The sequence below is a fragment of the Aphelocoma coerulescens genome, chromosome 23 (genome assembly GCF_041296385.1).
Source record: "Aphelocoma coerulescens isolate FSJ_1873_10779 chromosome 23, UR_Acoe_1.0, whole genome shotgun sequence".
In the NCBI taxonomy this organism is placed as follows: Eukaryota; Metazoa; Chordata; class Aves; order Passeriformes; family Corvidae; genus Aphelocoma; species Aphelocoma coerulescens.
The window spans coordinates 5056421-5079782 of NC_091036.1; the positions used below are offsets into that span (position 1 = coordinate 5056421).

Below are 23362 nucleotides of genomic sequence, written 5' to 3' on the forward strand. Positions count from 1 at the left end.
GGAGAGACGATGCGTCCCTGGGGCTGGTAAAAAGGAACCAGATCAATTTGCAACTGGATTTGGTCCCCTTCAACCAGCTGCAGCGGCGCATGAGCTACGGCACCCGCTGCACCTCACCGCCCCGGCCCAGGGCGCTGCCACCGTCCTGCCCTGAGCGGGCTCGGGGTGAAGAGAGGGTGCAGGGAGCGGGAGAAAGGGGGGGGGGGGGTACAGAGTGGGGCTTTGGTGGGGTTTTTGAGGCTTCCCGGTGGACAGGAGGCAGGCGGAGCGGCTTCAGCTACGATTCCCAAACTTGCTCGAGAGCGTCGTCAAAACCGCGGAGTTTCAGCAGTCGGGAAACGCCCCGTGAAGCCGCGGGAGCCGTGGCACAGGCGTGAGGAGCCACCAGTCCTTCCCCCGCAGCCCTCGCAGCTCCCGTCCGAGGCGGTCGGGGAGAAAGGGCTCCCTGCGGGGACACCCCCAGGGTCCGACCCCCGAAAACGCGGGAGCTCCAGCCCCGCTCCAGCAGAGACCGCAACATAAAGAGTTAATGAGAAAGTGAAACTCGAAAATTAACTGTCCCGACGCACCCTGCCTCGATCTTTCCGGCAGCCATTGGACCCTCAGACACAGCACGGGTTGGTGGCGTGGGGTGCTGCGCTCCCGCGGTGGGTGTTTGGGGACAGCGCCCTTTCCCTGAGGGGGGGACGATAACGGGGGGCTGCTCACCTCGCTGCACCGGCGGAGCAGCAGCGAGCCCTGGGCCGGGCAGGAGCCTGGGCGGGGGCTGAGGGGTCTCTGCTTTCCTGGGGTGGCCGGGGGCTCCTGGAGGGGACAGCGGTGGCTGGGGGCGTTCGTGCAGGGCAGCAAAGCGCTGCCGGCCTCACCCACTGCCCACGGAAGAAAGTTTTGTTCTCTTTGCCGGCAGGACCAGGCTCACCGAGGACCCTGCGCAGTTCTCGCTCGCGGCCAGGCTGCCATGGGTGAGTTGGGGGGCTCGTGGGGTGGGGGGGCACGGGCCCTGCAGTGGCACTGCCTGGGGGGACACGGTGGCCCTGGGGTTTGCCCTTCCTCCCCTCTACTGCCGGCAGGGCTGCAGGAGGGTGGGGCTGGGAGAGCTGCTGCTGCCGCCGGGCCCCTGCCCTGCCCGGCACAGCGCGCTGGGCTCCAGCCGGGAGGAGCTTTAGTGCCCGCACTCCGGCCCTTCTGTCATTTTCCTTCTTAGATGCCGGTATAGTCACTATTGCAATCGTCGCCATAGTCACCATGGGAGCTACAATTGTAGGTGAGCGTCCGGCACGGGCTGAGCAGCGCTCGGGGTCACTTTGGGAGCTGCTGAGAGGGAAGGGGCAGCACTGGCCGCTGCCTGGAATTCTGCCTGCGCTGCTGCTGCAGCCCTGCACACCGTTCCTCTCCTGCCGGCCATGGGGTGTTGTTAAGATCTGATGATTAGGGTTCCCTAGAAATCCCTCTGCCTGAGGTAAGGTGCAAACGAGACCATATGCCAGTCAATAGTATGGATTTTATTTGATGGCAGATATAAGAGAGAGAGAGAGAGAAAGGGAGGGAGAGAAAAAGAAAGAGAGAAAGGGATGGAAAGAAAGAGAGGGAAGGAAAGGGAGGGAGGGAAAGAGAGGGAGAAAGAGGGAGAAAGAGAGAGAGAGAGAGAAAGCGATAGGGAGAGAAAAAGAAAGCAAGAAAGGGAGGCGGGGGATGGAAGGGAGGTGGCGGGGGGGGCGGAAGGGAGGGAAGAATGGGAGGGGGGGAAGAGAGGGGGAAAGAAAGAAGTAGAAAGAAATAGAGAAAAGGTATGTGGGACAGAAAGAAGGTGACAGGGACAGAATAAGGAAAATATCACCACTCCACGGATCCCAGCCATGCTCCGTTGATCCTCTCCAGCTGGTCTTCTTGGTAGTGCGGGTCCCTCCAAAAGCGTGGAATCTGATGGGTTAATATACGCTCAGGCCACGTAGGACAGTCCAGGCACCTGCCTGGGCTGGGGTGGGGGGGAAGGGGGTGGTTTGCCATTGTCTCATACAACAGACTCCAGGTTTGTTGCATCACATGCAGCCCTGCAGTGCCAGGCCTCAGGAATGGCTCTGGGGGGCACTTCAGGAGATCCTTGATGGATTATGAGACCCCCTCTGCTGCCTCTCACGTGAATGTGCCCTGGATGTGGCCTCTGGGGTTGGGGGTTCCACAGCTGGGCCACTTTGTGTAAGGGAGGATGGGTGTTCACTGTCCCTGAGCAGAGGTTACACCCAAAACCTCCTCCCACCTCCCCCTCCCCTTGTTTCAGGGGGGAGTCTGTTTAAACCTGGCCAATTCCGCCGGGGATGATTCTTAGCACGGCTGCTGGGTTTGGCTCACATTCTCTTCCTTGTGTACTTGTTTGTTTCTCCCCGGGCCTGAGGTTGATGAAAGAATGGGTTTCCCTTTATTTAATCTCAGTAGTTTGACTTACAGTCTGAAGTTCTTCAAGGAGGTTTCTGTGGCTGTAGCTTCTTGAAAACATTATATCAATGTCTGAGGCATGAACTATTTTCAGTCTCTGACAGGTGTCCCCATCCCTGCACCCCCAGCCCTCACTGCCCACTCTGGCCCCTGGGTCCTTTTGGGGAGGCCGGTTCTGGTGCTGGTGGCAGGGGGAGGAGTGGGTCACAGAGAGCACCCTAACGCTGCTCTGTCCTCCCTGCAGCAATAATGAAGAATGAAAGGAATTCTCACAAGGAGTCTTAAAACTTTTCTGACTTTGGTGAGTGGGGAGGGCAGGGGAGCTGGGCTGTGCTGGGAGGGAATATGGGGTTGTACCCTGGGCTTACTCTGAAGCCAAACCAGTTCTTTCACCCCTCACTGGTCCAAATCTCCCCAAACTGTGGGAAAGGGATCAATCCCCAATGTGATGGGAAGAGTCAGGACCTGCTGGGGTAGGGGTCAAGGCTGAGGGCCTCAGGGGCCGTGCAGGCAGGTGACTGCTCTGTGGCAAGAACAACACTTGTGTCCCCTGGCAGCAGTGGCCAGAGACAGAAAGGAACAGCGGACAGGGTTGGGTTTGCTCAGGAGCAGAACTTGCTGCAGGCCAACTCCCCGGCACAGTCCAGGGAGACCCTTGCCTCTCCCTGCCCAGGAGAAGCCCTTGGCTGTCCCTGCCTCGTGGTTGTCCCTCAGCAGGCAGCATTGATGCTTCTGGGACATCAAACGTTTGTCTTTGCAGGGTGAAAACAAAAGGCCTGACTCTGCCCAGCAAGCAGCAGCCGATGCCATGCTCTCCAAAGGAAGAACTCTAGGTTACCAACCCAAAGCCAAGCAGTTTTTCTTCTTTCCAAGCAGCCTATCTTCCCATGGCAGGCTCTGGAAAGCCCCCGCAGACCCCCAGCTGCAGCTTTAAAAGATTTGGATTTCCTTGAGCAATAAATTCCTTGAAAGCTTTAATAAAAGTGTGTTGCACATGCATGCGTGGTGGTGCTTGGTGTGTGTTGTGGCAGAGGTGCCCGCCCAGCACCGGGGGATTTGCCGTGCTCCAGGAAGGGATTGCAGCAGGCAGCGTTTCCAGCCTTGCTCCTGCTCCCTGCACAGCCAGGGGCTGGCTCCCACTGAACCCTGGCAGCCCTGCCAGACCCTGGGACACCGGCAGTGCTACAGCAAATCCTCCCGGCAGCATCATCACACGGCCCTGCAGGACCGGCAGAGCGCCAGGGCTTAAGTGGGTGCATCCCTGCAGCGTCTGGCCTCAGGACACGCACTCAGTTTGATTTGGGGTGGGACAGGGGTGCTGGTCCAGCCAGACACGCTCTGCCCCACCACTGCTGCTGTGCTGGGGACTTGTCTTGGGTCCTGGGAGCCGTGTCTGGGATCCTCCCAGCCCCGCTCGAGCAGAGACCGCAACATCAAGAGTAAACATTGAGAATGAAACTCTGCGAGCGGTTTAGGCATTTCCCGTAAGTTCGTTATCAGGATATCTCCGGTCATTGACTTTCCAGCAGCCCTTGGCCCCTCAGAGCAGAGCACCCACAGCACGGGTTGGTGGCGTGGGGTGCTGCGCTCCCGCGGTGGGTGTTTGGGGACAGCGCCCTTTCCCTGGGGGGGGACGATAACGGGGGGCTGCTCACCTCGCTGCACCGGCGGAGCAGCAGCGAGCCCTGGGCCGGGCAGGAGCCTGGGCGGGGGCTGAGGGGTCTCTGCTTTCCTGGGGTGGCCGGGGGCTCCTGGAGGGGACAGCGGTGGCTGGGGGCGTTCGTGCAGGGCAGCAAAGCGCTGCCGGCCTCACCCACTGCCCACGGAAGAAAGTTTTGTTCTCTTTGCCGGCAGGACCAGGCTCACCGAGGACCCTGCGCAGTTCTCGCTCGCGGCCAGGCTGCCATGGGTGAGTTGGGGGGCTCGTGGGGTGGGGGGGCACGGGCCCTGCAGTGGCACTGCCTGGGGGGACACGGTGGCCCTGGGGTTTGCCCTTCCTCCCCTCTACTCCCGGCAGGGCTGCAGGAGGGTGGGGCTGGGAGAGCTGCTGCTGCCGCCGGGCCCCTGCCCTGCCCGGCACAGCGCGCTGGGCTCCAGCCGGGAGGAGCTTTAGTGCCCGCACTCCGGCCCTTCTGTCATTTTCCTTCTTAGATGCCGGTATAGTCACTATTGCAATCGTCGCCATAGTCACCATGGGAGCTACAATTGTAGGTGAGCGTCCGGCACGGGCTGAGCAGCGCTCGGGGTCACTTTGGGCGCTGCTGAGAGGGAAGGGGCAGCACTGGCCGCTGCCTGGAATTCTGCCTGCGCTGCTGCTGCAGCCCTGCACACCGTTCCTCTCCTGCCGGCCATGGGGTGTTGTTAAGATCTGATGATTAGGGTTCCCTAGAAATCCCTCTGCCTGAGGTAAGGTGCAAACGAGACCATATGCCAGTCAATAGTATGGATTTTATTTGATGGCAGATATAAGAGAGAGAGAGAGAGAAAGGGAGGGAGAGAAAAAGAAAGAGAGAAAGGGATGGAAAGAAAGAGAGGGAAGGAAAGGGAGGGAGGGAAAGAGAGGGAGAAAGAGAGAGAGAGAGAGAAAGCGATAGGGAGAGAAAAAGAAAGCGAGAAAGGGAGGCGGGGGATGGAAGGGAGGTGGCGGGGGGGCGGAAGGGAGGGAAGAATGGGAGGGGGGGAAGAGAGGGGGAAAGAAAGAAGTAGAAAGAAATAGAGAAAAGGTATGTGGGACAGAAAGAAGGTGACAGGGACAGAATAAGGAAAAGATCACCACTCCACGGATCCCAGCCATGCTCCGTTGATCCTCTCCAGCTGGTCTTCTTGGTAGTGCGGGTCCCTCCAAAAGCGTGGAATCTGATGGGTTAATATACGCTCAGGCCACGTAGGACAGTCCAGGCACCTGCCTGGGCTGGGGTGGGGGGAAGGGGGTGAGTTTGCCATTGTCTCATACAACAGACTCCAGGTTTGTTGCATCACATGCAGCCCTGCAGTGCCAGGCCTCAGGAATGGCTCTGGGGGGCACTTCGCGAGATCCTTGATGGATTATGAGACCCCCTCTGCTGCCTCTCACGTGAATGTGCCCTGGATGTGGCCTCTGGGGTTGGGGGTTCCACAGCTGGGCCACTTTGTGTAAGGGAGGATGGGTGTTCACTGTCCCTGAGCAGAGGTTACACCCAAAACCTCCTCCCACCTCCCCCTCCCCTTGTTTCAGGGGGGAGTCTGTTTAAACCTGGCAAATTCCGCCGGGGATGATTCTTAGCACGGCTGCTGGGTTTGGCTCACATTCTCTTCCTTGTTTACTTGTTTGTTTCTCCCCGGGCCTGAGGTTGATGAAAGAATGAGTTTCCCTTTATTTAATCTCAGTAGTTTGACTTACAGTCTGAAGTTCTTCAAGGAGGTTTCTGTGGCTGTAGCTTCTTGAAAACATTATATCAATGTCTGAGGCATGAACTATTTTCAGTCTCTGACAGGTGTCCCCATCCCTGCACCCCCAGCCCTCACTGCCCACTCTGGCCCCTGGGTCCTTTTGGGGAGGCCGGTTCTGGTGCTGGTGGCAGGGGGAAGAGTGGGTCACAGAGAGCACCCTAACGCTGCTCTGTCCTCCCTGCAGCAATAATGAAGAATGAAAGGAATTCTCACAAGGAGTCTTAAAACTTTTCTGACTTTGGTGAGTGGGGAGGGCAGGGGAGCTGGGCTGTGCTGGGAGGGAATATGGGGTTGTACCCTGGGCTTACTCTGAAGCCAAACCAGTTCTTTCACCCCTCACTGGTCCAAATCTCCCCAAACTGTGGGAAAGGGATCAATCCCCAATGTGATGGGAAGAGTCAGGACCTGCTGGGGTAGGGGTCAAGGCTGAGGGCCTCAGGGGCCGTGCAGGCAGGTGACTGCTCTGTGGCAAGAACAACACTTGTGTCCCCTGGCAGCAGTGGCCAGAGACAGAAAGGAACAGCGGACAGGGATGGGTTTGCTCAGGAGCAGAACTTGCTGCAGGCCAACTCCCCGGCACAGTCCAGGGAGACCCTTGCCTCTCCCTGCCCAGGAGAAGCCCTTGGCTGTCCCTGCCTCGTGGTTGTCCCTCAGCAGGCAGCATTGATGCTTCTGGGACATCAAACGTTTGTCTTTGCAGGGTGGAAACAAAAGGCCTGACTCTGCCCAGCAAGCAGCAGCCGATGCCATGCTCTCCACAGGAGGAACTCTAGGTTACCAACCCAAAGCCAAGCAGTTTTTCTTCATTCCAAGCAGCCTATCTTCCCATGGCAGGCTCTGGAAAGCCCCCGCAGACCCCCAGCTGCAGCTTTAAAAGATTTGGATTTCCTTGAGCAATAAATTCCTTGAAAGCTTTAATAAAAGTGTGTTGCACATGCATGCGTGGTGGTGCTTGGTGTGTGTTGTGGCAGAGGTGCCCGCCCAGCACCGGGGGATTTGCCGTGCTCCAGGAAGGGATTGCAGCAGGCAGCGTTTCCAGCCTTGCTCCTGCTCCCCTGCACAGCCAGGGGCTGGCTCCCACTGAACCCTGGCAGCCCTGCCAGACCCTGGGACACCGGCAGTGCTACAGCAAATCCTCCCGGCAGCATCATCACACGGCCCTGCAGGACCGGCAGAGCGCCAGGGCTTAAGTGGGTGCATCCCTGCAGCGTCTGGCCTCAGGACACGCACTCAGTTTGATTTGGGGTGGGACAGGGGTGCTGGTCCAGCCAGACATGCTCTGCCCCACCACTGCTGCTGTGCTGGGGACTTGTCTTGGGTCCTGGGAGCCGTGTCTGGGATCCTCCCAGCCCCGCTCGAGCAGAGACCGCAACATCAAGAGCAAACATTGAGAATGAAACTCAGGGAGCGGTTTAGGCATTTCCCGTAAATTCGTTATCAGGATATCTCCGGTCATTGACTTTCCAGCCGCCCTTGGCCCCTCAGAGCAGAGCACCCACAGCACGGGTTGGTGGCGTGGGGTGCTGCGCTCCCGCGGTGGGTGTTTGGGGACAGCGCCCTTTCCCTGAGGGGGGGACGATAACGGGGGGCTGCTCACCTCGCTGCACCGGCGGAGCAGCAGCGAGCCCTGGGCCGGGCAGGAGCCTGGGCGGGGGCTGAGGGGTCTCTGCTTTCCTGGGGTGGCCGGGGGCTCCTGGAGGGGACAGCGGTGGCTGGGGGCGTTCGTGCAGGGCAGCAAAGCGCTGCCGGCCTCACCCACTGCCCACGGAAGAAAGTTTTGTTCTCTTTGCCGGCAGGACCAGGCTCACCGAGGACCCTGCGCAGTTCTCGCTCGCGGCCAGGCTGCCATGGGTGAGTTGGGGGGCTCGTGGGGTGGGGGGCACGGGCCCTGCAGTGGCACTGCCTGGGGGGACACGGTGGCCCTGGGGTTTGCCCTTCCTCCCCTCTACTCCCGGCAGGGCTGCAGGAGGGTGGGGCTGGGAGAGCTGCTGCTGCCGCCGGGCCCCTGCCCTGCCCGGCACAGCGCGCTGGGCTCCAGCCGGGAGGAGCTTTAGTGCCCGCACTCCGGCCCTTCTGTCATTTTCCTTCTTAAGTTGGTTTTCACTTGTCATTGTATTCAGCTTTGTACTCGGCCTTGGAATCATCATTGGAGCTACAATTGTAGGTGAGCGTCCGGCACGGGCTGAGCAGCGCTCGGGGTCACTTTGGGCGCTGCTGAGAGGGAAGGGGCAGCACTGGCCGCTGCCTGGAATTCTGCCTGCGCTGCTGCTGCAGCCCTGCACACCGTTCCTCTCCTGCCGGCCATGGGGTGTCCACGTCCCTGCACCTCCCAGCCCTTGCTCCCCACTCTGGTCCCTGTGCTCCCCACAGCCCCTGCCTGGTTTTGGGCTTCACCAAGGCCACTGGCCCCCATGCAGGATGGTTTTGTTATAAACTCTGATTCACCTTGTGCTGCTGACAGGTGACAGACTGGGTTGACAAGTGCTGTGTGTCCCGTACTGTGCCCCATGTGTGTCCTCAGGGCTCACCCCACACTCAGTTGAGTTTCAGTTCCTGTATTTTCTCTATTTAATTACCTCGAGGAAATGCAGCAGTGTTGGTAAACAAAGCAGAACAGTATTTCCCCAGCACTCTGTGCTTTGGCCTCCCTGGGCAGTGCCAGCAGCACGTCCAGGGCCTGGGGTGGCCATGGGGGCAGGGTCCAGGCCCAGGGGTGCCCGGTGTGGCCGCACTGCCTGCGCTGCCCTGTGTGTGGGCAGCAGGGAGGTGAGGTCTGGGGGATCTGCTCCTCCTTGAGGTGCTCCCCCTGGCTAGGGGGGATGGGGAGCCGTATGCTTAGGCCAGGCCTGCTGGGAGGGGCCCGGGTTGATTTTTCTTCCTCTTCCTCAGGACTCCTGAGGGTCTGTCCTGGTGGCCATTGCGGTGCTTCGGGCTGGGGTAGAGTTAATGTTCCTCCCAGGGGCTGCTCTGGGGCTGTGTTTTGGGTTTGTGCCGAACACGGGGTTGATGATACAGAGGTGTTTTGTTAGTGCTGAGCTTGCCCAGAGCCAAGTCCTTTCCTGCCCCTCATACGGCCGTGCTGGGGAGGGATTGGGGAGTGTGTGGGAGGCTGGGAGGAGACATGGCAGGGACAGGTGACCCCAAGTGACCAATGGGGTATCCCAGAGCATGTGACATAAAATGGGTGGACAGAGGCAGAAGGAGGGGACATTTGGAACTGATGGTGTTTCTCTGCTCCATGTGAAGGGACCCTGCTCTCCTGGAGGTGCTGAGCACCTGCCTGCCCACGGGAAGCAGGGAATGAATTCCTGGGTTTGCTTTGCTTGCGTGCACGGCTTTTGCTTTCTCTATTAAGCTGTTTATTTCAGCCCACGCGTTTTCTGGCTTTTACCCTTCCGTTCTCTCCCTGGTCACGATGAGGGTGTGGGGGGGGGGGGGGTAAGCGAGGGGCTGCGAGGTGCTTGGGGCTGGCTGGGGTTAACCGCGACAGCCACCAAGGCTCTGGGCTCTGGTTTGGCTGCCGTGCCGTGACCCCGCGGATCCACGCCGGGACCCTCGCAGTTGTCTGCCGTGGCCCTGCACTCTGGACCCCCCGGTAGCCCGGCTGGGACCCCCACCTCTGTCCCGTGCGCCCCTTGCTGTATCTGCCCCCCCAAAGAAAGCTCCGCTCTCTGCCTCCTGCCCGGGCGGGACGCGCCGGGCGTGGCTGGGGCGGGGCAGCCCCGGGGCGAGCACCGGACCCGTTCCAGTCCACGGGCACTGCGGGCAGGTGAGCAACGCTGCGGGCAGGTGAGCAACGCTGCGGGCAGGTGAGCAGCACGGGCAGCGCTGCTCCCTTTCCTTTTCCACCTTCCCTGTCTCTTTCCTCTTCGTTTTTCTTTTCTTCTTCCTCTTCTCCCTCCTGCCCTCCTGCCTTTTTCTCTCTTAGGTGTGAGACACAGAGGCAAAGGAGCTGCCACTGGAGCTGCTGCCCAAGAAGGTAAATCTCCGGTACTTGGGTTCACTGCCTGGTCCCAGCCCCGTCAGGGACCGGGCCAGGCTGAGGGCTGCGAGTTCTGGGGCCGGGGAGACTCAGGGTGCTGCTGTGAGGGAGGGGCAGCACTGGCCTGGAGCTACAGGTTTCTCTCTTGGTGCCAAAATTGGGCTGACATCTATCCTGCTGTCACTCAGTGCAGCAGTCTCTGCCAAGATGTCCAAGAAGAAGCCAACTCCGGATGAGGAACCCAAGAAGGAGACAATTTCAGATGAGGAATCTGGGGAGGAGATTCCTAGTGATGAACCTAAGAAGGAGACAATTTCAGATGAGGAATCTAGGGAGGAGACAACTCCTGGTGATGAAGCCAAGGATGAGGCTGGTTCAGGTAAAGTCCAGGGGAAGTTTAGGTTAGACATCAGGAAAAAATTCTTCACTGAGTGATTGGGCACTGGAATCGTTTGCCCGTGGGGGGCAGTGGTGCAGTCACCATCCCTGGACACAGCTTGGCCACCCTCTTAAGAGCTGGGGATGTGCTGGAACAATGGGTGCCCTGAAAGCAAAAGTGCATTGGAGATGGGGCTGTAGTGGGTGTGCAGCTGGGGCCAGGGCCCGGTGCCTGCCAAGTGCCTTGGGATTTGCCATGCTCCAGGAAGGGATGGCAGCACGCAGTGTTTCCAGCCCTGCTACCTCTCCCCTACACAGGGAGGAGCTGGCAAGGCAGCAGGTGAGTTGGTTATGGCCTGTGTTTGATTCATCTTGTGCTGGTGGCAGGTGACAGACGGCTGGCACATGCTGTGCTGTTCCGGGTTGGTGGGTGTGGTGGGCAGGGTGGGTAGGCACCCCAGGGTGTGCCACTTCTCCCTTTTCCTCCCAGCCTGGGGGGGCAGTGAGACCCACCCCACCAGTGGCCTCTTCCCAGGGGTCTTCAGGGGCTGGGGGCAGATGAAGGCAGGGGGAGGCTGGAGGAGCTGCTGCTGGCACTGGGAGCCTGCTCTGCCTGGCACAGGGTGCTCAGCACTGCTCAGGGAAGCTTTACTGTCCATGCTCCTGTCGTTCCTGCCCTCCTGCCATTTTCCTTTCCAGGGAAGAAACGGAAAGTCATTGGAGCTGCCATTGGAGCCACAGTGGGAGCAGGTGAGGGTCTGGCACTGGATGGGCAGCGCTCAGGTTCACTGCCCGGTCCCAGCCCCTGTGGTCCTGAGGATTGGGCTGGGCTGGGCTGGGGCTGTGAGTACCAGGGCTGGGGAGAATTGGGGTGCAGCCAGGGTGGAGGAGGGGCAGCACTGGCTGCTGCCTGGAATTCTGCCTGCACACACTGCACACCGTTCCTCTCCTGCCGACCGTGGGGTGTCCCTGTCCCTGCACCCCCAGCCCTCACTGCCCACTCTGGTCCCTGGGTCCTTTTGGGGAGGCCGGTTCTGGTGCTGGTGGCAGGGGGAGAAGTGGGTCACAGAGAGCACCCTAACGCTGCTCTGTCCTCCCTGCAGCAGTGGCACTGGTTGGCATCCCGCTGTTCATCGGCGCACTGGGGTTCACAGGAGCTGGCATCGCCGCTGGCTCCATTGCTGCCAAGATGATGTCGGCAGCTGCCATCGCCAACGGCGGCGGAGTGGCCGCCGGCAGCGCCGTGGCCGTGCTGCAGTCGGTCGGTGAGTGGGGAGGGCAGGGGAGCTGGGCTGCCCTGGCTCCATCTCCACGGGAGGGAACACAGGGCTGTACCCTGGGCTTGCTCTAGAGCCAGACCAGTCCCTTAAGTCCTCACTGGTGTGAATTGCTCCAAACTCTCCAGGTTTTCCCTGCCCAGGAGTCCCTTGGCTGTCTGTGCCCAGTGCTCGGTTCCTCGGCAGGCAGCCTCAATGTTCCTGGGATTTCACACCTTGATCTGTCTTTGCAGGAGCTGCAGGTTTCTCTATTGGTGCCAAAATTGGGCTGACATCTGCCCTGGGCACAGTTGGTGGAGCAAGCGGTGCCTGGCTGTCCAGGTGTAAGAAACCTCCAAGTGACAAACCCAAGAAAAAATAACTCATGTGACAAACATGAGCAGGAGACAACTCCAAATGAGGAACCCAAGAGAAGCCAAGCAGGTGCCTGATCCCAAAGCCTTGGGAAACCCCCACTGACACCTCAGAGCCTTGCCTCTCTTTTTAAAAGCTTTGGATTCTCCTGAGCAACGAGTGCCCTGAAGCCAATAAAGGTGCTTTGCCTGCAGCAGAGATGGTGTTTGTGTGTCGCTGCTGCTCTTGGGTGATGGTGGCATTAGAGGGTGACAGAGCACAGGGATGTTCAGTCCCCAGGACTGACCCACTCGCTGATGGGTGCCACCAGTTCCCCTGCACTCGGCTGGGGGAAGGTGTGTAGTTACTGCCCACACCAGAGCAACAAAACCGGGTGTGAGTGGGATCACCACGTGGGAACCACCAGGTGTTGCTGTGCAGGTGATCAGCTGCAATTTTAACAGCGGCTTAAAAACAAATGAGCCCTCCCCGTTTGAAATCTCTGAGATTCTGCTCTTAAGCTTAGATTCCAACATCATACAGGAAAGGAGGATGCACTCTTTTATTAAGGTTAAAGGTTTTTAATCACTTTTCGAGAATACAGATACGATTGAAACAAAAACTATTTTTGAGGGTCTCAATAATTCACGTAATAATACCATACATTGAACTCTATAAATTCTCATATAAGAAAATGTCTGTTTAATATAGGTTATGATGCACTGGTGACCTAGTTACATCTTCTGAAGTAACACTTTGCAGTTATATAGCACCTTTCATCATGGGACTGCAAAGCATCCTACGGAATTCTGCCTCATAATGCCCTAACGAGGTAGGAAAGTCTGGCCAATTTACAGAGGGTACAGCCGAGGTACAGATTGGAAGGGACAAGACATGAGGTGTCATCGATCCAACAGGAGTGATGGGAAATGTGTGCTGGGGCTGGGGGATGAGTCAGTGGCTTAGCTGGGGAGAAAGATCAGGTGCCATCACCCTCACCCTTCTCTCCAAAGCTGCAGCCTGACGCCCAGCAGGTCACAAAGACCTTTTCAAATTGCTCTGGCTGTTTGTGTCATAAATATGCAGAAGAGAGGATAAAGGACCCAGGACTCGCAGGCCCAAGCCCCTTTGTTGACATATCCAAAGGCTGACTAATAATCAAGACAACCAAGCTGGGGTGTGTGGCTTGTGCTGCCCACATCCACTTGGATCTGCCAAGATTAAAACCATGGCATTTTGAGATTGGGGGTGCAAAGCTCTGTCCAACTTCACTGTTTCATTGTCATAAATTCCCGTCTCCCACCTGGCAGGTGAAAGTCAGGTATCCCAGCTCTTGTTTCTTTAATGAAAGCTGAATCTCTGCTGAAAATCCATCAGCTTAGGGAATGTGATGTCCAGCAGACATTTCAGTTCTGTGGCTAGAGGAATCCAAGCTGCCCTTTTTTGCTTTGAGCCTTTATGACTTTTAAAACCATTCTGCAACTGTGCAACACTCCCTGGAGCAGAGCCAGCACCGGTGCCAGTGGTTGAGCATCAAGGACCTCCTCAGTGAGATGTTTTGAATACAAAACCATGAATCTTAGGGACTTAATATTTATATTAGTGTTTTGCCACGTACCATCAATTACCTGCCTGCTCAAAGCACCTTCCCAGCACCTTGCAACAGCTCTTCTGCCACTTGCTCTCCCTAGCATGTCCAAAATTGTTCCCTCAGCAAGCACAACACAACAGAAAACTTCTGGAATGCTTCTTGGGATTGTGGTGGGGGAACTGAAGATAAAAAAGCAAGTTCCTACAGTTCTGCTGCTGGAAGAAGTTTGTGCCAGTGGTCAGACTAAATGAGTGATTTCTTCCTTAGTTTAAAAAAATCCACCTAAAAAAGGGCTGGGGTCAACTTCAAAACAAACACAATAATATTGTGCAGAACCATCTGACCCCCCCCATCGTTTCCAAGCCAGCTGTTTCCTCCCAGGGAAGATGCAAAAGCAGAGTCAGTCCTACCTGCCCAACTCTGCAGCCGTGGCGCTGGACCAAAGGGATTTCCCTGGAGCAGCTGAGCCCTGTAAGGCAAAGGAGAGGATCCTGTGGGGACTCCTCTGTTACATCACCTGCTGCAGGTGTGAAGCTCTGGCAACGTGAAACAAGACCTGCAGCTCTCAGAGGCACAACACACCTATTTCAGTGCTCCTCAAACCCTTTCTAGCCTTTCTCCTCAGCAATGGTCTGTGATTTTTACACACTTTCGGTGCTTGGCACCAAAAAACCCCCAACAGTTAATGCACAGGAACTCAACTGCTCAAAACTTATTTCTTCTTATCATCTTGCAAGGCTGATGATGCTACAGGGAAAGTACTGCCAGGGAGCAGCTCTTTAATGAAGACAGCAGATCTTAATTTTGCCTCTGGAATGTTCAAAATGGATGACAGGTCAAGGAAGAATGAGGAGGAACCTGTTGTGCTGAGGGGAGCAAAGCTCCAGCCATGCCAGGTGGTTGTGAGCACCGTAAGCATTTGATGCACGAGCATTTGTTCTGGGTTCTTTGGTTGTTAAGGCAACAGTGAAGCTACTGCTCGAGGGACTGGGGAGTTACTGAGATTGTTACCAAAAAAACCAATGACTTTATTGCACATTCCTCTGAGTCACCTCTGTGAGCCCTGGCACTGAACCAGCAGCCCACCTGGGGACACGTGATGAGGGACTTTGCTGCTGTTTTAAGTCTCTGAGGAGCTGGAAACTATTCCAGAGAAATCCTGGGGTGTTTTTTTTTAGCAGTAGTTAGCAGAATAATTCCCAAGGTAATTTAACTTAACTTTTGCACCTAATTCTGTGGCTTTCAACGTGCCCCCAGTTCCCTTCTTTAGTGAACTGGAGCCAGGATGGAGCAGCAGGTTTGCACCGAGCACACCTCCTGCACTGGGACCTGCTGGCACCCTGGTAGCAGAAAGTTTTCTATTTTTCTTTCTCATAGCCATCTTTACTGCTTCTCTGTCCACACTGAGAGTTCAGTATAAGGAAAGACTGGATGAGGCACTCAGTGCTGTGGTCTGGTGTTAGGTATCAGTGTGGATTTGATGATCTCAAAGGTCTTTTCCAGCCCAGTTATCTCTGTGATTTAGCAGGATACAGCAGGATTTTTCTCTTTAAAATAATATCTCAATAAACCTTGGTTGTGTGCTCAGCAACTGAATCAGAAATGTTGATTACAAACAAGTTTGTGTTCAGAACTTTGAGCCTGTGTGTATAACCTACAAATATATTTTAATCCTTCAAGATAATCCTTCTTGTGTGCCAGCGTGAACTTGAGCTGGGCTGACAAGAAATCCCTCACGAAGCAAAAACAGCCCAGGCAGACCCTGGAAAAAGCAGACCATTGCCAAAGGGCCTCCAAGGAGAAGTGAAATTGAAACTAAAACTACTTACTGTGTTAATTATTACCATGGAACTGCAATAAAATGTTTCTCACATCACAGCCACCAAGCCAAAGGAGTTTCCACAAGGTTTAACAGCTTTGCTTTCAGCAAGTGAAAGTTAAGGGGATTTCACTTTCCTTGCTGAGAGAATCTGAAAGGCAAGTATCTTTCGTTCTAAGTGCCTGCAAAAAATTGGCCTCAGTGAAAGTGTTCCCAGACAAGAAACAGTGAGGATGTTCAGAGAAAGAAAAGTGTTTCTCATAAGGTACAAACATCCTGAGTTATTCTATGGGAATATTTCTGTTAATGTCTATTAAGGAACACTCAGCTGTGGGATTATTTTTCACACCATCCCCACCCTAGGAAAGCCTACCCTTCCTGCTGCCTTGCTCATTCCCAGGGGGGATCAGGAAAGGAGGGAGCAGGCAAGGACAGAGTGCTACACCCCCAACAGCTGCCCAGGAGACACAGGAATTCCTGTGCTATGGACACTGAGGCTCTGGCCACAGCTGTGTGCAGCAGACACACCTCAGACCTTTTCAATCCCCTACAAACTGATCTTTCCAGAAAGATTTTGTTTTCCCTGAACCTTCCCAGTCCAAACCACTCTGCCTGCAATTTCACTATTCAGTGTAACAATGGGGAGGGGCAGGGTGGTGTTCATGGAGCAAGAACTGAGCCTGAAGGAGCATCCCTGAACCTCCGAGTGCCAGGGAGTGGCCAAAACATCTCCCCTGGGAATGCCAGGCCATGAAGGAAGTAGAACCTTTGCTCAGAAATGACAGACACAGATGAGCTTTGGTCAGACAGAATCAGGGGCAGGTTTTACTTTTCACATAATTTTCTGTATTAAAAAATACATCAGTGAAATCTGTTACAGGCAGGGACAGGACTACCGAGTACACAACGTCAATAGACTACTTTCTGATTTTATTTTTGTTAAATTACTTTTGTAACTGCTAAAAAAATAATTAAAAAAAAACCAAAACAAAACAAAAATCCCAACCAAACAAAACAAAAGAAAACAAAAAAAAAAGGAAATATTATTCAAGGCTGTTGATTTTCATCTCTTGAAATTTTAGTGACAAGCTCAAATATCAGATCCCTGTTACAGAAGATGGATAACTGACCAGAGCTAGATAAAAACCATACAATTCTCTTCTTTAAAAATAGTTTGGGTTTCCAACGAATTTGTGACCACTGGTCATCAGAAACACACACCTAGAATTTGAGAAAACGGAGATACACACAGTATCTGATAATGTCCTGTCCTCTAAACACCACATGGGAGCTTTTCTCTTCCAAAAGACTCAGTAACAGCCAAGCCTTAAAAAAAAATCTCTTTCAATTTCCAACACTATGACTAAATTTCTTTGGGTGGGGCGGGATAAAAACACACATGGTCATTTTCTACCACAGTTCTGTTGTCAGAAGTAATACTGCATCCTTTGTACAACACTGCCCGCGTTGCAAAGGTGGAAAGAGAAAGAGTGTGTGTGTATTTCTGTTTGAAATGACAAAGCCCTCTCTAGATTTGCCTTACAAAATAATCAAAACCATAGGAAGTAGGGAAAGAGGAGAAAGGAAAGCTGCCTTAAGGGAAATAAACTTTCCGTGCACCACAGTATTTGCTGGGTTATATGGACAGACTGCAGAGCTATGGGGCTGGGGAAGGGATTCTGCACAGAGCCCAGGACATCCCCTCCTGGACAGCCTCCAAAAGGTCACTCGGAAGTTTGACCTACAGCACCTCTTCCAACAGGGCGAGAGTTGCCGCGAGCCCGGAGCGGGAGCCGGCGTCTGGCCTTGTGTGACCACTTGACAGCAGCCAGAGTTGTCCATTGGGATGGCCAGCGGCTCCTGCCTTGCTAACATTTGATCCCAGTTTTCCAAAAAAAAAAAAAAAAAAATTATAAAAGTGTATGTGTAGGTGTATTTATAACAGAAGGTGTCTGTCTAAACCTCACCCCTTTCTCTCGTATCCTGTGGAAGAGCTCGAGGATCTCCACGTGTTCCTTGGCAGCAAGGGCTGCCAGCCAGCAGGCTGGGAAGTCACCTGAGCCACAATCTAGCTCTCCATGCCCAACAGTGTGAGGGTAGATTTTACACAACCATTTTCCTTAAAAATATCTCACAACTTTTAAAAATCCTAAACAGATAAAGGATTTATGCACCACTCCAATAGGTGAGTTCCACTTAGATTTGTTCCGAGGATTGACTGGTGCCACAGGACGTTGGGATTTGCAGCTTACACAGCTTGCTTCCTTCCAGTTCCAGTTTGTACATCCACTGTGGTACAAAATCTGCCTGTAGGTGACATTATCTTGGCTTACTTGATACACATTTTCCAAAGGCTGGACGTATTCACATTTTGGTGCTTCTGATGCGTATTCAAAGGAAAATACCCCACTGCAGTTAGTCTGATAACTCAATATCAGAGTCCTCTGATTTGACTTTGGCAAGTTCTTCGTGTACCTCCCTCACCATAAGAATCCGTGTTAACATGATGTCCAAGGTTCCTGGGTCTATGGGCAATGTGGAATACCACATGGGGCTGTTGGGAACACAGGAGCGCTCGGGCTGCAGGTAGAACACATCACTCCTCTGCTTCACGCTTTCAGAACTGCCAACACAAATGAAACAAGGTTTAGGAACACTGGCCTGCATTTACAATCTTACCAAGAGTTTAAGAAAGAATCGGCAAAGAAATCAAAGTTACATTGAGATGACAACACTGTCTCCCCCCTTCCTCTTAGGGAACAGTTAAGTTGTTTCCAGGTCACTCAGCAGAAGTTGCTTATAAAGAAACAAAGAAAATCAAAGTACCTTCTTGTTCAGTGTCATCCAGTTAATGGTAGGAGTGATAAATGCATTTGACATGCAATCCCTGAATGAAACTGGTTCTGGGATTCCAGAATTGCTGCATAATGTGGACAAGTGGACAAATGGTCTCATGGCTTAGACTGGATACTAGTGACAATTTCTTCACTGAAAGGGTTGTCCAGCCCTGGCACAGCTGCTCAGGGCAGTGGTGGAGTCCCTGTCCCTGGAAGGATTTAACAGCCATGTGGAGGTGGCACTTGGGGACATGGGTTAGTACTGCCCTTGACAGTGCTGAGGGAACAGCTGAATTTGATTAGAGGGAGTTTTCAACCTAAATGATTCTAAGGTGCTGTTCAAGAGTGGGTAAAACTAAATCCCAGCTTGCCTGGCCATGCTGCAGTGCTAAGCCCATCTGCTTGAAAGACTGACTCCAAGGCAGCTTCCAGGCTCTGGTAGGGTTCTAAAGTCTCTAGAGCCAGGATCCCTCCTGCCTGGCTTTGGGATAGTCACATCAAAACAGCAAAGGGAATTTGTACTGCTGCCTGCACCACTGCAGAGGCTCAGCCATGATATATGATGAGGAGCATGAAAATGCTTTCCCAGCCCAAGAACAACTAAAAGCTTCTAATGACATGCCAGTGAAGACAAGGAAGGTAAGAAGAGGGAGAGAAGGAGCCTGGACAGCTGCATGCCTGTCTCTGCCTCAGTAATGGGATATTTGTAGTATGCTCAGTAGGTACATTTCTGAGGGTGATTTATCTGAGTTTCAGCTGACACTAATGAGATGCTGTTTCATTTAGCATGTGTATTTTCTTTGAAGAGAGAAGAACATCATCTTCCACCTGCTCAAGGATCTAACTGAAGTTTATATAGAAACAGGAGAGAAAAATGATTTATATCTCTGTCCTTGCTATAGTCTCCTTTCTAACTCCTAAACACAAGTTAATCTCACATCTCAGCAGGCAAAATCTATCAGGAGTTTTAACTAATTCACATTTCTCCTACACTCTTTCACAAGGAACATGATGTTCCTTGGGGTATTAGTTATAATCTCCTCACAAGAAGGATGGTGTATGGGAATTAAGGGAGATGAGAATGCCATGAACATTCCAGTTTACATTTATATCAAAGAATTTATTTATTTAAATAATACATCTCTCTCTGTAACTCTGCTCTTGACTCAACACCAGTAACAAAAAGAAACCTGTTTGGGGCTCTCACAGCAGTGCTGCTGTTGGAATTCCTGTTCTGCTCACGCTGAGGGATTGGGAACTGGGGAGAGGAACCACAGCACGGGCACAGAGGGTTTGAGTGGGCTCCTTGCCCAAATGCCTGTTCTAGTCTACACACAGACCAAAGCTCAAGTTCTGTCACTTACCATTTTGATAAGTAAAATTCATAAAGTCGGACTGGACACCGGAGGGGATTATCTGTGTTTTCAGCCATTTCCACTGCTGTTGGAACCTCCTCATCTTCACTGCGTTTCCTTTTGCCTACTGATAATTTATCTGGATACACAAAAATGGCATCACAGAAGTTCAGTGAAAAGCAGCACCTTCAGAAACAAGGCCTGGTGTCTCAGCCCAGCACTCAGTGGTGACTCTGCATCACCCAAACCCACTCCTTGAACTGGTTCTGTCACGTGTCACCATCCAGCCATGGTCACCTGGTGTGATCTGCTGGGTGGGCAAAGGACTGCACATCCTACAGGCCAGGTCCACAGCCCATTCCTCATCTAGAAATCTCACAAGAACTAGCAGGAAAACATGGGGGATATAATTTTACTTATTAAAGAAGAATTCATGTAATGCACTGGAGCTATGAACTGAAGAAGCCAATAGGATCGAAGACTTCCTTTTCCCAAATGCCAAAATTAACTGAGAACAAACATCTGTGTGTCTTTGCCTCTGAGTGCAAGCCCCATATTGCTGGGGCTGCCTGGTCTGCTCCCCACACAGACCCAGGACAAATATGGGAATTAAAAAGCCACAATAAAGGTCTGGACCTCCAAACCCTAAGATTGTGAAGTGCTGAGAAAAGGACTTCAGAAAAGGCCTTTAAATCTTGCAGTAGTTAATAGAGCTTTATGCAAGCTGAGGATGTTATGAAAGACTATTAAACAAATCTGCAGCCAAATCTGTGACACTTCCTTTGTAAGTTTTTCCTGGGTGCTTTGGCTCATTCCAAATTTCTCTTTAAAGCAGAGAAAAATACTGCAAATACATTCAGGATAACAGCATATGCTTAGCTCTGCTTACAGCAGAACATATTTGTTCTCCCCAGTCCTTTTTAAAAGAGAAGCAGACAACACAGAATCACAAAACCCTGATTCCATAATTCAAACACAAATGTGACTGCCCAAACACCAAAGATCAGGGAGCACTCACCTGATTCTACCTCTTGTTTTTGAAAGGGTGGGAAAAAACGTAAATATGTCATCTTAGTATTATACTTCAGAGTTCGAGTGCGCCTCATAACATGGGCAAAGGACAGTTTCAGGTGCTCACTGACATTCTTTAGTTGGAAGTATTTGGTGTTGAAGAACAGAAGGGTGTTCAACAAAACGATGGGGGAATATGCACCCAGCTGCTTACATTCCCACAAGTGTTCCTCTTCAATTCTCGAGAACATATAACCTACAAAGAATGGGCAAAGGACAAAGAAAATAGTTATTTATGCATATAAATCCTCTTTCAGCTAACCTCTATTAATGAACCACACATCAGGTCAAATTCACACCTATCATCAGCAACTGTAATCCAATAAAACCAGAATACTGCATGCACAAACATAAGAGCATGGAGAACCAAGCTGTGGAACAGCATGATCTTCCAATACCTGAAGAGAAGGATATAAAGGAACTGCAGACACCAGCAGATTCTCACTAAGTTCTAATTTCACTGTATTCTACTACACTCAGCCAACTGCAAAAATGTGTAATTCCTACAACATGAAGTATGAGTTTAAAATGTCCCATTTTATGTATAAATAGCCCATTGTGATTATCATAAGTCAGTTAGGAAAGGGAGATACAGGGGCTTAGAAGAAATTCGTTGTAAAAAAAATATCACTGTGTGCAGCAAACTATATGTAATTGGATTATTTCTGTAATAAATAGAAAGTTCATTTTTCTAAATGAAAAGCCAGTTGTGGAATTGTCAGTATTACTTAAATTTCACTGATACTCTGGAAAAGATGTTGTATACTCACAGGGCTGGTGTCCAGCTCTACAAACCACATAATCAGGCTTGAAAACCAGTTAAAAGTATCTGCAGAATTTGGGAAATCTTAATTTGGAGTTGAGACAAGAGTCCAATGATTTACTAATATGATCCTCAAATTCACCAGGAGTATTTCCAGCACTAAGAGGGAAATACCAGTGCAACTGTATACAGTATTTGCAGTATTTGCAGTACCTCATCTCAAATACTCCATTCAAATCTGGCTACTTGTATTAAAAAAAAAAAAAAGAGCTAAAACTTGAGAGAAGAAGAAAACTTAATGTGTTGAGTGCCAGAATGGGAATCCTTTCTTTCAAAGGATTGATCAGAGGCAAAGATATATTTAAGTGTAACCATAACTGGTAGATACAGACATAAAATCCATGGTGTAGAGAGGAGACTGACATGACAGCCTCAGATCACATTCTCTTCCTGGCCCTGAGAAAACATTAATTTATGATACAGCTTTGTCATGCAGCTACATAAAACAAAAGAATTGTCCTACCATTTGGAAGAATTGTAGGTTCCCAGATTTTCAGAAGTTTTGTGAGTTCAATCATAAACCTGGAATAGGGCTCGGTGAAAATGTTATCTATTCTACCATTCTCAAACAGGTACTACAAGAGAAAAAACCAGGAAGACAAACAGTTTGTGATTATATAACACTGCAGAGAAGATATAGGACATCAGATTCTTTTCCTTTCTTGTGTCCCAGTGTCTTATGGGGCCAAACACTTTGGTGAAATCTCCAGTAAAACAGCAAATCAAATTTCTGCAGGGACTGGGACCTCTTCAGTACGAAAGGAGAGATCTAGGCAAGAACTGTGGTTAATATTTCAAGCTCTAGAGCTGTTTTCTGCAAAATCATCTTCCTCTAAATATTCTTGAAAAAGTCTGCCTATAAAAACCATAATTATTGAGTATTTTTCTGTTGAAAAGAACTTTACATGCTAATACCTCCTGACAAGAGACACAGGCTGCTGAAATTGCTCAGCTTGCAGCACCAAGCAAGAAAAGTTCCTTAAACTTGCCAAGGAGCAGTTTAGAAAAGTTTTCTAAAAGTCAGGAGTTTGTATCAATAAATAAGGCAAAACTGGAACACAAAAATCACTGATACTCCTAGAACTTATCAATGGCACTTTGAATTTTAACTCTTTCTACATTTTGTCCAAGCATAGCAAGGAAAAAAAAAATTAAGATGATTCCATGTCTAATTAAATAGGTTTTATGTTATAAGTAGCTTTTGACTCTTTATCTCAAAATGCCTGTTTCAGAATAGGAGCAAGCAGGCTGCTCTAAAGGAAACAGAACAGAAATATACTGAACATTGAATTTTAAACACAAATAAGTGTTATTCTAGGTTTGTACTGCTACTGTTGCAAGGAAGGTAGTAAGGACTTACTACACTACTCTTAGTATTCTCTAATTACAATTTATTCCCAATGTATTTTTTCTGTAAATATTGCCAACACAACAGGTGTCTGTCTTGTCACTGGGAATCTTTCCTGGGCAATCCCTTCCATGTAAACTTATATAGCACCATGCAATTATTTTAGATCTAAACCATTCCATCCTAAAACAAGTATTTCTGAGGAGCAAATCTTTCCTACACACAAAAAATGATCCAAAAGTTCCAAATCCAAGTACTTGTGTCTAGGTAGAAACACTCAGCCCCCACATCACATTCCTGTAAGACCAAGAAGAACTTGGTCACTGTGACCATAAAAAAATCCAGAAAAATTAGTTCTATATGGGACTAAGGCAAACAATAAAACACAAAAAAGAGACATTCTTGCCTCCTCTATAAACCCCAAGCTCCCATGTGGGACTGTGGATGTTCCATAAATGACCAGAGCAAGTTCTGCATGTTCTCAGCAGTGCCCTAACTCCAGAGTTACCTGCTGAATTCCAAGGCACAAGTATAAGATGCTGTCAGGGTCATATTTTTCTCCGTTTGGTCTCCGCACCTCTTGAATAAACTGGCACAAGCCAAAACTCAGCTCAGCAAATGTGCACGAGAGAATGTCCTCCTTGAGCTTCACAGGATGAACTGGAGTCGAGGAAATGATTAGGAAA

General features: G+C 51.5%; 2 protein-coding genes and 2 long non-coding RNA genes across 23 annotated transcripts in view; 3 read left to right on the plus strand and 1 right to left on the minus strand.

Moving 5' to 3' along the window:
* The first annotated feature begins 236 nt into the window (after positions 1 to 236).
* Positions 237 to 3432, plus strand: LOC138098150 (uncharacterized). Of its 2 annotated transcripts, none has more exons than XR_011146550.1 (5): positions 237 to 617; positions 908 to 962; positions 1205 to 1264; positions 2678 to 2734; positions 3194 to 3432. It is a non-coding gene; the product is annotated as an uncharacterized lncRNA (long non-coding RNA). The 2 variants fall into 2 exon arrangements; XR_011146549.1 differs by having other exon boundaries at positions 239 to 647.
* Positions 3433 to 3964: 532 nt separating this feature from the next.
* Positions 3965 to 6801, plus strand: LOC138121945 (uncharacterized). The gene is made up of 5 exons (XR_011156307.1): positions 3965 to 4028; positions 4288 to 4342; positions 4585 to 4644; positions 6047 to 6103; positions 6563 to 6801. It is a non-coding gene; the product is annotated as an uncharacterized lncRNA (long non-coding RNA).
* Positions 6802 to 7278: 477 nt separating this feature from the next.
* On the plus strand, positions 7279 to 12051 carry LOC138122043 (interferon alpha-inducible protein 27-like protein 2A). 16 transcript variants are annotated; one of them, XM_069036156.1, is made up of 8 exons: positions 7279 to 7398; positions 7659 to 7713; positions 7983 to 8026; positions 9791 to 9841; positions 10038 to 10223; positions 10922 to 10972; positions 11326 to 11487; positions 11733 to 12051. In XM_069036156.1, exons 5-8 carry the CDS (start codon positions 10052 to 10054, stop codon positions 11858 to 11860), a joined length of 513 nt encoding a protein of 170 aa, XP_068892257.1. In that variant the 5' UTR covers positions 7279 to 7398; positions 7659 to 7713; positions 7983 to 8026; positions 9791 to 9841; positions 10038 to 10051; the 3' UTR covers positions 11861 to 12051. The 16 variants fall into 16 exon arrangements, with proteins under 16 accessions (XP_068892257.1, XP_068892259.1, XP_068892245.1 ...); XM_069036158.1 differs by having other exon boundaries at positions 7279 to 7368; XM_069036146.1 differs by having other exon boundaries at positions 7320 to 7398; positions 10033 to 10223.
* A 364-nt stretch (positions 12052 to 12415) lies between these two features.
* LOC138121866 (zinc finger MYM-type protein 4-like) overlaps positions 12416 to 23362 on the minus strand; it is a 43315-nt gene continuing 32368 nt past the window's right edge. For all 4 annotated transcript variants that reach the window (XM_069035790.1, XM_069035789.1, XM_069035792.1 and 1 more), the window contains 5 exons: positions 23185 to 23336; positions 21792 to 21903; positions 20453 to 20701; positions 19444 to 19573; positions 12416 to 17865 (listed from right to left, as the gene is read on the minus strand). In XM_069035790.1, the coding sequence (XP_068891891.1) occupies positions 17658 to 17865; positions 19444 to 19573; positions 20453 to 20701; positions 21792 to 21903; positions 23185 to 23336 (851 nt within the window). In that variant the 3' untranslated portion in view covers positions 12416 to 17657. The remainder of the gene's footprint in view (positions 17866 to 19443; positions 19574 to 20452; positions 20702 to 21791; positions 21904 to 23184; positions 23337 to 23362) is intronic.

Bases quoted from the DNA above. Each gene is read 5' to 3' on its own strand.
- LOC138122043 (XM_069036143.1), top strand. From the start codon at position 9,043: ATGGGTGGACAGAGGCAGAAGGAGGGGACATTTGGAACTGATGGTGTT. The intron at 9,128-9,790 runs GTGCTGAGCACC...TTTCTCTCTTAG, and splicing joins GGGACCCTGCTCTCCTGGAG to GTGTGAGACACAGAGGCAAA. The intron at 9,842-10,037 runs GTAAATCTCCGG...CACTCAGTGCAG, and splicing joins TGGAGCTGCTGCCCAAGAAG to CAGTCTCTGCCAAGATGTCC.